This window comes from Oncorhynchus nerka, linkage group LG23, assembly GCF_034236695.1.
Source record: "Oncorhynchus nerka isolate Pitt River linkage group LG23, Oner_Uvic_2.0, whole genome shotgun sequence".
NCBI classification, from domain to species: Eukaryota; Metazoa; Chordata; class Actinopteri; order Salmoniformes; family Salmonidae; genus Oncorhynchus; species Oncorhynchus nerka.
In genome coordinates this window covers 43,860,765-43,873,943 of record NC_088418.1, presented here as the reverse complement: position 1 = coordinate 43,873,943, position 13,179 = coordinate 43,860,765, and the positions used below count along the sequence as shown (strand labels likewise).

The following is a 13,179-nucleotide window of genomic DNA, read 5'->3' as shown; positions in this document are numbered from 1 at the left end:
GTTTGAGTGCTCTCGGTGACAAGCCAAATTTCTTCAGCCTCCTGAGGTTGAAGAGGCGCTGCTGCGCCTTCTTCACGATGCTGTCTGTGTGGGTGGACCAATTCAGTTGGTCTGTGATGTGTATGCCGAGGAACTTAACTTGCTACCCTCTCCACTACTGTTCCATCGATGTGGATAGGGGGGTGTTCCCTCTGCTGTTTCCTGAAGTCCACAATCATCTCCTTAGTTTTGTTGACGTTGAGTGTGAGGTTATTTTCCTGACACCACACTCCGAGGGCCGTCACCTCCTCCCTGTAGGCCGTCTCGTCGTTGTCGGTAATCAAGCCTACCACTATTGTGTCGTCCGCAAACTTGATGATTGAGTTGGAGGCGTGCATGGCCACGCAGTCGTGGGTGAACAGGGAGTACAGGAGAGTGCTCAGAACGCACCCTTGTGGGGCCCCAGTGTTGAGGATCAGCGGGGTGGAGATGTTGTTGCCTACCCTCACCACCTGGGGGCGGCCCGTCAGGAAGTCCAGTACCCAGTTGCACAGGGCGGGGTCGAGACCCAGGGTCTCGAGCTTAATGACGAGCTTGGAGGGTACTATGGTGTTGAATGCCGAGCTGTAGTCGATGGACAGCATTCTCACATAGGTATTCCTCTTGTCCGGATGGGTTAGGGCAGTGTGGTTGAGATTGCATCGTCTGTGGACCTATTTGGGCGGTAAGCAAATTGGAGTGGGTCTAGGGTGTCAGGTAGGGTGGAGGTGATATGGTCCTTGACTAGTCTCTCAAAGCACTTCGTGATGACGGAAGTGAGCTCTACGGGGCGGTAGTCGTTTAGCTCCGTTACCTTAGCTTTCTTGGGAACAGGAACAATGGTGGCCCTCTTGAAGCATGTGGGAACAGTAGACTGGGATAGGGATTGATTGAATATGTCCGTAAACACACCAGCCAGCTGGTCTGCGCATGCTCTGAGGGCGCGGCTGGGGATGCCGTCTGGGCCTGCAGCCTTGCGAGGGTTAACACGTTTAAATGTCTTACTCACCTCGGCTGCAGTGAAGGAGAGACCGCATGTTTTCGTTGCAGGCCGTGTCAGTGGCAATGTATTGTCCTCAAAGCGGGCAAAAAAGTTATTTAGTCTGCCTGGGAGCAAGACATCCTGGTCCGTGACTGGGCTGGTTTTCTTTTTGTAATCCGTGATTGACTGTAGACCCTGCCACATACCTCTTGTGTCTGAGCCGTTGAATTGAGATTCTACTTTGTCTCTATACTGACGCTTAGCTTGTTTGATTGCCTTGTTTGTATTCGGTCATGTTTCCGGTCACCTTTCCCTGATTAAAAGCAGTGGTTCGCACTTTCAGTTTCACACGAATGCTGCCATCAATCCACGGTTTCTGGTTTGGGAATGTTTTAATCGTTGCTATGGGAACGACATCTTCATGATAATGAACTCTCACACCGAATCAGCGTATTCGTCAATGTTGTTGTCTGACGCAATACAAAACATATCCCAGTCCACGTGATGGAAGCAGTCTTTGAGTGTAGAATCAGATTGGACCAGCGTTGGACAGACCTCAGCGTGGGAGCTTCTTGTTTTAGTTTCTGTCTGTAGGCAGGGATCAACAAAATGGAGTCGTGGTCAGCTTTTCCGAAAGGAGGGCGGGGCGGGGCCTTATATGCGTCGCGGAAGTTAGAATAGCAATGATCCAAGGTTTTGCCAGCCCTGGTTGCGCAATCGATATGCTGATACAATTTAGGGAGTCTTGTTTTCAGATTAGCCTTGTTAAAATCCCCAGCTACAATGAATGCAGCCTCAGGATGTATGGATTCCAGTTTGCAAAGAGTCAAATAAAGTTCGTTCAGAGCCATCGATGTGTCTGCTTGGGGGGGAATGTATACGGCTGTGATTATAATCGAAGAGAATTCCCTTGGTAGAGAATGCGGTCGACATTTGATTGTGAGGAATTCTAAATCAGGTGAACAGAAGGACTTGAGTTCCTGTATGTTTTTGTGACCACACCACGTCTCGTTAGCCATAAGGCATATGCCCCCGCCCCTCTTCTTACCAGAAAGATGTTTGTTTCTGACGGCGCGATGCGTGGAGAAACCAGCTGGCTGCACCGACTCCGATCGCATCTCTCCAGTGAGCCATGTTTCCGTGAAGCAAAGAACGTTAGTCTCTGATGTCCCTCTGGAATGCTACCCTTGCTCGGATTTCATCAACCTTGTTGTCAAGAGACTGGACATTGGCGAGAAGTATACTGGGGAGTGGTGCACGATGTGCCCGTCTCCGGAGTCTGACCAGAAGACCGCTTCGTTTCCCTCTTTTACGAAGTCATTTTTTTGGGTCGCCGGCTGGGATCCATTCCGTTGTCCTGGGTGAAAGGCAGAACACAGGATCCGCTTCGCAAAAGTCATATTCTTGGTCGTACTGATGGTGAGTTGACGCTGCTCTTATATTCAGTAGTTCTTCTCGACTGTATGTAATGAAACCTAAGATGACCTGGGGTACTAATGTAAGAAATAACACGTAAAAAAAACAAAAAATTGCATAGTTTCAAAGGAACGCGAAGCGAGGCGGGCATCTCTGTCGGCGCCGGAAGTTCATGAAAATAAATACCTAGCCAGCTACTTAACCCTGTTGCCCAAAGCTAATGTTATAAGCAGCCAGCTAGCATCGTCTGGCTAGTGATGTTCGACCGGACCTGGATATGTGTTGTGAAGCTAGCCACAATAAAGATTAGGCACAATAGTGGAATTTGCCTTCAAAATAAAAGTACCTATTTGAAAGTGGTGCAGAAGGTTACAATTGGTGGAATCATGCCATATTTAGACAAGGTAATGTTAAACAAGGTTGGAATGTGAATCAATGAAATGGGGAATCAGTCTACTCGGTGACACCCACAGAACACAACTGAAGAGTTTACTCAAATATTTGCCTTGTAGCTTTTATCGCGGGACTGTGACTGTGTGTGAAATCACCTCCCCAGTCAGCCTATTGTGTGTATTGACATTCATATTGCACTGTACAGCTTTACCTAAGGATTGGGGATCAATGAAAGGGGGTATCAGTCTACTCAATATCCATTATATATTCTCGCAAAGTCCTCCTCAGAGTTATCAGACTCCAAAACATCCACGCAGTATTGTTTTTCCTCTGGAATAGTGTTCAATACACATAGGTTGACAATACATGTGGCTCAATTCACAGTTGTTTCAGAGTCCCGCAATAAGAGCTACGACGCTAATGTTCTCTGGGCGTCACTGAGTAGACCGATACACCATGTCATTGATCCACAATCCATAGGTAAGGCTCTATAAGTATGCCCCCAATGCAATTCTAAAGTATAATACATCCAGTGTTATTTCATCAGATTTTTGTCAAATAAACAAATTGTCTTTTGTTGATTTTTATATAACAACATTCCACCGTCGTTTAGCACGAACTATTCAATTATAGCATAAGTCTACTATTTGTATCACTGTCAATGACATACTTTTATTTTGTAAGTCCACTATTGTGGCTAATCCTTATTGTGGCTAGCTTCACATAGATGGGCCCGACCACCATTAATCAAATAAGAACTGTCTTATAAATTAGGGTTATTTTAGATGGTGACACCTAGCTATATAGTTAGCTAGCTGAAACAGATAGGAAAACTACAATGTTTTTGGGGAAGAATATTGTTTGCATCCATGAGCTAGCTAGCTTTTTTATGACCAGCACTCTAGGTGCGCGAGACAACTTTACCAGCATCCTAGCATACGTATCGATGAATCGTTGTGACATATGAAATGCGAGTGATTGTGTAATAACTACGCAAAAAATGAATGAACACGTTAAATTATTGTACTTTCACATTCAGGTCCTGATTGTCAAAATTGTGTTAATTAACGCATCTTTCTTGACACGCAAAGACCCAAACCGCGTTCTGTAGAAATCCTAGTTGAGATCGAAACGACTGAACAAATGAATAACGAAACAGCACAGCAAGTGAAAGAAATAGGTTTTGATTATGTTCTACTGGTAATGGGGACATATGTAAATGCCAACAAAAGGAAAATATCGGTATCGGCCAAAAATGTAATATCGGTGCATCAGTACTCGGAATACTTTTTGAATGCACTGTATACAAGTATTTTGCAGTTTATTTTGATATATTGATCTTTATGGTCATTTCTATCTGTATTTTATACATGTATTTAAAATGTTCCACAGCCCTGTGTGTGAGTATATGTGCTCATGCATGTGTGTACCCCCCTCCTAGTACTGATTTTAAATACTCCTCACATCTTGGCAATAAAATCGTCCACGGTCATGTGACCTTTTGGAGCGCTGCATGGTGGGGGCTACAGCTGGATCTCTTTAATGACCAGAATGATTTACATTTAAGGTTTTTGGCATATCTAATGTCAGACATTTCTGCATCCCAGATGTCACGCTATTCCATATAAAGTGCACTGTTTTTACCACGGCTCATATAATAGATCCCTGAATACATCAATAACCATAATTACATTCACTGCTAGAAAGCGCAGTCAGCAGCACTTGCTCTAAAGAGCTCCTCTTGTCACCCCGCCAAGTGCCTAGTCAGCCTACACCGAATTCACTTCAATCACCAGAGCAGTGCGTCCTCCGAAAACACAACTCAATCAAGCCGCACGGCTTCTTGACACAATGCCCACTTAACCCGGAATCCAGCCGCACCAATGTGTCGGAGGAAACACCGTACACCCGGCGACAGTGTCAGCGTGCACTGCGCCCGACCCACCACAGGAGTCACTAGTGCGCGATGGGACAAGGACATCCCTGCCAGCCAAAACCTCCCCTTACCTGGCAACGCTGGGCCAATTGTGCACCGCCCCATGGGTCTCCCGGTCGCGGCCGGCTGTGACAGAGCCTGGACTCGAACCCAGAATCTCTAGACTTAGACAACTGCGCCTCTCGGGAGGTCGTACAGTCAAATCTAAATGAAGAAGGTACACTGTATATATTCACCTATTTTGTTTCTGGATCAGGATCTTTCTGAATGTGCAGGTAGGTAGGTAATGTTATGTTACGTTGTTAAGATTAAGATCCCAGCACCATGTTCACTACTACAACAGGGAGAAGAAATCCCACAGCTTGAGTGTTTTGTTCTTTGATACTGCAGCTGTATGGAAGCACAGATGTTATATTCTACATCACAATTTGAATTAGAATCGGCACACTGTGTGTGTGTGTGTGTGTGTGTGTGTGTGTTTGGCAGTCCCGTTTCCTTCCATGGTGGCTGGATCTAGTTCAGTGTGATGGATGTGATTCTCTGTGGATCCGTTATCCAGGCCACACCGGGAAGGGCGAAGGAAGGGAAAGAGAGGAAAGGCCCTCTGTGGGATCTCACTTTGTTCTGAGAACCACCCCAAGGAGAGGAGACAGGAGAGGGAGGAGATGGCGAGGATACGAAAGGAGAGAAGAAAATGTGAGAGGAAAGGAGAGTGTTTGCTCATATTTTCCGTCTTTCCTCATTTCCTCTCCCCTCTCCTTTTCTTGTCCTCTCTGTTTTCTCTCCATGCAGTGACAGTGTTACCCATGGCCACAGATCATGACCAGCAGGACAGTAATATCCCTAGTTAAGTCACAGTTTCACAGACCAATGGCTGCTGTTGTATTGTTCTTTATTTCTCATTCTGAACTACCTTTTCTCCCTCTATTTGGCTGTAACTGTACTGTGTGTGACTTCACCATTCCATCGGGGTAAAATCTATTTCTCGAGTAGCACGGTAGAGGATGATTGGTAGCGTAGGTCCGGGGCCTGGTGGTCTGGCACATGTTCAGCGGGTTGTCGTGGTAACGCTGTCATGACCAAACAGTGGCGATCTGTCATTTGTTAGCCGATCAGAGACATGCTTGACATGTTCGTTCATTCATTTAAATATCTGTACGAACACATCTCATCAGAGAGCGAGAGAGGGGAAGAGGAGGGAGAGGAGAGAGAGAGAAGGGGGGAATATTCTGTGAAACAGCTCTCGTCTCTTCTCCTGTTTTTAATGAGCAGAGGGATGATGTCAAACTTATATTGTCCCATTGGCAGCTGCTGTCTGAGTGGGATAAATACTCCAACCCCCCCAAAAACGACCAACTGCCAATCAGTCCCGTGTGCGATTGCCCATTGGATGTTAGACAGTTGCTAAGGTTACAGTTGTTGCTGAGACATTCCTTCACTCGGGCGAACAGTCGGGCCCCGCTGGGACTTGGTGTCTGGGAGGGGGACGTGACTTACACATCGCACGCAGCGCCTTTCTGTCTCTGTCTTTATCTCTCAATTCAGTTCAATTTGCTTTATTGGAATGACCTAACAATGTTCATATTGTCAAAGCATACTTCTCTCTCTGTTTGAAAGAGCTCTGAAAGGCTTTCAACACCCATCTATCCCTGTCTGTCTCTCTGTCTTTCTCCATATTTCTTACTCACCTACTGGGGACAGCCAGACAGACAGCTCTTATGGTTCTGTTGGTGCTTTGGTCTTTTCCCATTTTATTTTTTCTAAAGACATTTGTCTGGCCTGGTATCAGATCTCTCTCCAACCCCATGGGTTCTCAGATGTCAGGTCTGCTATGGACTGTCATTGACTGCCCTCACACTGGGTGAATCTCAGGAGCATCAGCCTTCTGTCCTCCTTAACATCCTGAGGAGATGAGATGAGGTGACAGAGACGCAAAGGAACTTCTTTGATCAGATCTGGAGTCGTTTCTCAGCAGTTCTTGGGCAGAGCCTTGGCCAGTCTCCAGGGGGCTAGTCAGACGGTCTGCTCCCAGCTGGTCAGTGATGCTGGGGAGCATCTCTGTCAGCTGCTTGGTCTTGGTGTGGCCAGTGATGGGTGAAGGTGTTGGCTGCAAGGTAGGACTTGTACTTGGGGGTTGTTGAAGTGGATCACTGTCCCCTGGTTTGTGAATATTATATACGAGGACAAAGTACTTTTAAAATGTAGATCCAAAGATGGTATGGTTGCATGTTTCGGTTTTGCACTACACAGCTGATTCAAATAACCAACTCATTATCAAGCTTTGATTATTTGAATCGGCTGTGTAGTGCTAGTGCAAAAACCTAATCGTGCAACCAGGGGGGGACCCAGGACAGAGTTTGGGAATCCCTAACGTAGAGTAAGGCATTGTTGGAAGAACAGATTGATGCAATTCAATGCACGATTAATATAATTAACCTATTTTTAAAACTTCCTATAAAGCTGGTTTTGTAGGATAAGCTGGAAATGTGATATTTTTGACTGATATTATGATTGTTTGTTTCATAGCTGCAAAGTAGTTTGAACGCTGTCAGTTCCACTTTAAGCCGTCCAATGATAAACCACTGTGGAGGAGTGGTGGGAGGGTCAATTCCAGGAAACTAACCCTGCCAGCTCTTAATGGAACAGAGCATATTAAATGGGCTTTTACCATCTCTGTGGCTTTCAGCTTTCAGCCTCCTACTGAGAGAGCGATGGAAACCGAGATGAACATGACTTGCTCCAATTAGCATCTCAGGTTGAAAGCCTAAAATGCAGCCCACCCAGAGGCATGCTGAAATAGGGCTGTTACGGTGACCGTATTACCGCTACACCGGCAATCACGAGTCAAGACCTCAGTCAAAATAGCACATGACCGTTTAGTCACGGTAACTAGGCTTTTCCAAGCTCTGATGCTGCTGATGGTCATTAGTAGTCTACCAAACATGCTAACTGCCTGGTACTCACCACTCTTTTGTCCCCCTAAACACTCTGACATCGATGCAAATGTAATTGAAAGTCAAATCAAACACTTCACGACAGCCCATGATCTCATGTTGCGCAACATTTCTATAGGCTATGCAATTGAGTGAAAATGTTTTGATGGCCTCTATTAAAAAGAGCAGGATCCCATCAGCTTTTTATAGGCTAGGCCTACTATATTTATTTTTTAATCTTTCCTAATATTAAGCACATTGCTTCTCTTTACAACAGGAGTATAGCCTACCTGGCTGGCATGAAAATTAACCATGGGAAAAGCGTCCTCCATTTGCTGTTGAAGTGCATAGATGACATGTATTTCTTCCCCCTGCCCCTGGTCCCGAGACGGCTACATGAAAATGGTCCATTCTCAATCAACTATTTTCACACACACATGATTTAGGGACCAAGCAGCGCCACCCCTCTGCCACCCAGGATGCGCACCAAGCCCCAAAGGTACCGTAATGAAGAGAACGACTCTTCTACATGTAAGCCGCCTTGCCTGGAGAAAGTGCCGGGAAGTGGCTGTTTGTCTCCTCCAAAGCCAGACGCGCCCCACTGCACTGCCACATGCTCCTCCTCCTCCTCCACAGGCCAGGCCGCTGCTGCTGAAAGCCAGGGCCCAGATAACGGGCCAGAACCTGAGGTTTGTCCTCAGCCCCAAGTGGAGCCCCCCACAGCCACGGAGCACGGTGACCCCAAGGCGGAGCCGGAGGAGCAGGGGGGGCAGGAGGAGAGGCGGGAGACGCGTGGCAGCAAGGCTGGCAACCTTGTCGTTTTCATGAACCTTAACCCCGGCCAGCCGGACTCCTCTAATACCTCTATGTGCAGCGTTGATAGTGCAGACGACTTAAAGTCCTCGGACTCAGAGTGTAGCTCTACGGAGAGCTTTAACTTTCCCCCTCCCGGTCGCCCCTCGCCCCCTGTCCCCGGCACGTCCTCAGCGGTCGCTGAGCCGTCGCCTGCCCCTACGGAAGAGAAAAAGCCCTGTAAATCTCAGAAAGTGTTTTCTAAAAATGTGTCTAAGTGTGTCTCTCTGGAGGGCAGGACCATTTGCGTAGGGGACATTGTTTGGGCCAAAATATATGGTTTTCCCTGGTGGCCAGCCCGCGTCTTAGGCATCCAGATCAGTCGTAAAGATAATGGGCTCTTAGTCAGGCAGGAGGCCCGTGTCGCCTGGTTTGGTTCACCCACCACCTCCTTCCTGGCTCTTGCACAGGTCGCCCCCTTTCTAGAAAGCTTCCAGTCACGCTTTGACAAGAAGAGAAAGGGCTTGTACCGTAAAGCCATCACAGAGGCAGCCAAGGCTGCCAAGCAGCTCACTCCCGAGGTTCGCGCCTTGCTTACACAATTCGAGACGTGAGGTACACCACGCTTTGGGGGAAAAGGAAAGCGCTGCAACGCTGAAGGGCTGCTGACGGGCCTTGACTCCTAACACCGCCATTGGTTGCTAGACTGTCGAACGGAAGGACGTGTCCAGAATTGATGGAGACATGTCATGGACATAATTATTTTTTATTTAAGTATCGGAAAGAAGGAACATTTATATATTTATAATGGAAAGCAGACCTATTCCTCCAGGCCTATCCATCTGATTTGTTTTGAGCAGGGCGTCCATTTCCTCTTCGTTTTTGAGTGGAGACTTCTGCAGTAGACAAGCACACGTGGGTCCTCTGACTGTTATTGGTATCTATTACAGACGTTGTGACAGCACTTTGCAGGGTTTTATAGTAGGTTGATCAGTGATCTTGAAATGCAAAGACAGAGAGCTTTGGGCCAGTAACAGGTCGCTTGTTCGAATCTCTTGAGGCGACTAGGTGAAAAATCTTATCGATGTGCCCTTGAGCAAGGCACTTAAGCCGACGAATTGCTCCTGTAAGTCGCTCTGGATAAGAGCGTCTGCTAAATGGCTCAAATGTAATGCAAATGTAATTTAGTATATTTAAAGACCATATTAAATCAAGAACAGTCTGATGGGTGACATCAGCCTATCGCTTGTGAACGATTCCCAGCGTGTGCAGTAAGGCAAGAAACAGCGCATGCCTTTTTTTTGCGACTTTGTCTAATCTTAGTCGCACACCTCCATGTAGCCTAGCCCATACGCCTATATGTTTTGATAGGGTTTGTATCAGAACCAAAGTGTCCAATTAACTTATTAAAATGAAGCATGTGAATCGGCTTTACAACCGGTGTAGAGCCTTACTAGCGTAGTACATAGGTGGTGTGAGTTTCAAGTTTGGGGAAGGTAATTTTTAACATAAATATGCACCTTTTTATAATAAAACATTACATTTGTGATCACTTTTGAGAACAGTGTTTTCCTGCTAATTCATTGCATTTTGAAACATTCACGCTTATAGCATTTCTGCACTTATAATGTGATGAAATGAACTATTAGGCGATCAACATTTTAAGCTAAATGTTCTGATCTGTTGCATCCGCCTCATTGCTTTTAAAATATTGTATTTATTTGAAATCTATCGCAACCCACAATTTGTCCCCGAGTATGTTTGGAATATTTATTTCTGGCACAGAAGGACAAGTTGACCAACTGACATTGGCTAGTGCTTTTGCTGTTCGTTAGACCTACTCATCTTGTTGGCTGATGAAAAGTAAATGTGGACAGTTCTTCTAACATCTTCACTATGCGCCTCGGATTTCGATAAGAAGGACGCTCACGCATTCTCGATGTGTCTGTCTTCACTTGTAGCCTACTTCGGAACTGACATACCTGTGAGAAGGACCCGATATATGAGAGACCAATGTGAGTGAGAGGTGCTTCGGAGCACGGTAATTGGCAGCCGGGAGAAGGGTATTTATAATTGGTATATTTAGCCCAAGGGCACAACAGTCACTTTGTCCACAAAAGGGATGTATTATTTTAGGGGGTGTTACTGCCACACAAGGGGGATGCCGCTGTGAAATTTGACACCTGGTGAGATTAAGTCATTGTTAAATTGTGAATGAGAGACTGTGTGCAGCCTAAAAATTAATATAAAATAATAATTAGTAGATTTGGATAGGAAACACTCTAAAGTTTCCATAACTGTTAAAATAATGTCTGAGTGTAACAGAACTGATTTGGCAGGTGAAAGCCTGAGAAAAATCCATTCAGGAAGTAGGATTGTTTTTTGTTTGTAGTTTTCTATTCAATGCCATTACAGTATCCATTGACTTAGGACTCAAATTGCAGTTCCTATGCCTTCCACTAGATGTCAACAGACTTTAGAAATTGTTTCAGGCTTGTATTCAGAAAAATGAGGGAGTAAGAGCAATCTGAATGAGTGGACCCTGCCCTGTCACAGAGCTTTTTCATGCGCACGACCGAGAGAGTGCCTTTCTTGTTTACCTTTTAATATTGACGATGTTATTGTCCGGATGAAATATTGATTATTTAGGCTAAAAACAACCTGAGGATTTTTTACAAATCTGACACCGTGGTTGGATTCACAAGAAGTGAATCTTTAAACCAATATAAAATAGTTGTATTTGAATTTGGCGCTCTGCAATCTCACTGGATGTTGGCCAGGTGGGACGCTACTGTCCCACATACCCTAGAGAGGTTAGCCATTACTCTCTTGTGGGAAACCTTCACTCTTGTGCAGACATCTAGAAACAAAACATGACAATTTGAAAAATATGCCACAGGAGTTTTTTGAGCGAGAACAAAGATGACTTTCGAGTAGCAAGACGTGTATAAAAGCAACAGATACCATTAATATGAAGCGTCTTATATGGTGTGCTACCGAGTGGCGAGGACAGGCAAGCACCATACTATTGTGGAGGACTTAATTATTCCTGCTGCCATGGATATGGCTGGGATAATGCTGGGGGAAAAGGCCAAACAAACAATACAGACAATGCCTTCATCAAACAACACTGTTTCACGACGCATCAGTGACATGGCAGGAGATGTTTTAAACAATTACTGCTTCGTATACAAGCCAGTGGATTCTATGCATTACAGCTGGATGAGTCAACCCAGGTGGCAGGCCTGGCACAGCTGCTGGTATATGTCCATTACGTTTATGGGGGGTCAATTAAGGAAGACATCCTCTTCTGCAAACCAGGTCAACATGAGAGAATATTTTCAAAGTGGACTTTGGTGGTCAAGATGTGTTGGTATCTGTACTGATGGCGCAAAAGCCATGACAGGGAGACATAGTGGAGGGGTAACTCGCGTGCAAGCAGTTGCTCCCGACACTACTTGGGTAAACTGCAGCATCTACCGAGAGGCTCTTGCTACCAAGGGAATGCATGACAGCTTGGAAGTTGTTTTGGACACTACCGTGAAAATGGTTAACTTTCGTTAAAGCAAGGCCCCTGAACTCTCGTGTATTTTCTGCATTATGCAATGATATGTGATATGGGCAGCCACCCTGTAACGCTTTTACAACATATAGAAGTGCGCTGGTTATCAAGGGGCAAAGTATTGACAGGCTTTTTTAAATTAAGAGACGAGCTTAAAGTTTTCTTTACTGACCATAGATTTCACTTGTCTGACCGCTTGCATGATGACAAGTTGCTCACACGACCGGCCTATCTGGGTGATCTGAATCTAGGATTACAAGGAGGCTAGGATTAAGAAGTTGGAGCTATTTTCTGTCTGCGTTAACAAGGACGACACACAGGTCTTCCCATCATTGTGTGATTTTGTTTTTGGTGTGCAAATGAACTCAAGCTGACAGACAATGTCAAATGTGATATAGCGAAGCACCCGAGGGAGTAGTGGTGGGTAGTATGTGCAAATGTAGAAGAGTAGGAAGGTAAGGCAATAAATAGGCCATGGAGGCTAAGTAATTCCAATTTAGCATTAACACTGGAGTGATAGATGTGCAGATGATGATGTGCATGTTGAGATACTGGGGTGCAAAAGAACAAGACGATAAATAACAATATGGGGATGAGGTAGTTGTGTGCTATTTACAGATTGGCTGTGTACAGGTAGTGATCGGTAAGCTGCTCTGGCAGCGGGTGCTTAAAGTTAGTGAGGGAGATATAAGACTCCAGCTTCAGTGATTTTTGCAATTCATTCCAGTCATTGGCAGCAGAGAACTGGAAGGAAAGGTGGCCAAATGAAGTGTTGGTTTTGGCGATGACCACTGAAATATAGCTGCTGGAGTGCGTGCTACAGGTGGGTGTTGCTATGGTGACCTGAGCTGAGATAAAGTGGGGCTTTACCGAGCATAGACTTATAGATGACCTGGAGCCAGTGGGTTTGGCGACGAATATGTAGTGAGGGCCAGCCAACGAGAGCATACAGGTCGTAGTGGTGGGTAGTATATGGTGCTTTAGTGACAAAACTGATGGGACTGTGATAGACTACATCCAGTTTTCTGAGTAGTGTTGGAGGCTATTTTGTAAATGACATCGCCGAATTCAAGGATCGGTAGTATAGTCAGTTTTACAAGGGTATGTTTGGCAGCATGAGTGAAGGAGCCTTTGTTACAAAATAGGA

General features: G+C 45.6%; 2 protein-coding genes across 2 annotated transcripts in view; both read left to right on the top strand.

The window, feature by feature from the left end:
* LOC115106870 (copine-8) overlaps nt 1–13,179 on the top strand; it is a 132,418-nt gene that overhangs the window by 19,981 nt on the left and 99,258 nt on the right. The gene's annotated exons all lie outside the window — the stretch shown is intronic.
* Nucleotides 8,138–9,588, top strand: LOC135564027 (PWWP domain-containing protein 2A-like). Its single transcript, XM_065008420.1, has one exon. It carries the CDS (start codon nt 8,158–8,160, stop codon nt 9,082–9,084), a length of 927 nt encoding a protein of 308 aa, XP_064864492.1. The 5' UTR covers nt 8,138–8,157; the 3' UTR covers nt 9,085–9,588.

What these genes read in the sequence shown, in the direction of transcription:
- LOC135564027 (XM_065008420.1), top strand. Translation starts at nt 8,158, where the DNA reads ATGCGCACCAAGCCCCAAAGGTACCGTAATGAAGAGAACGACTCTTCT.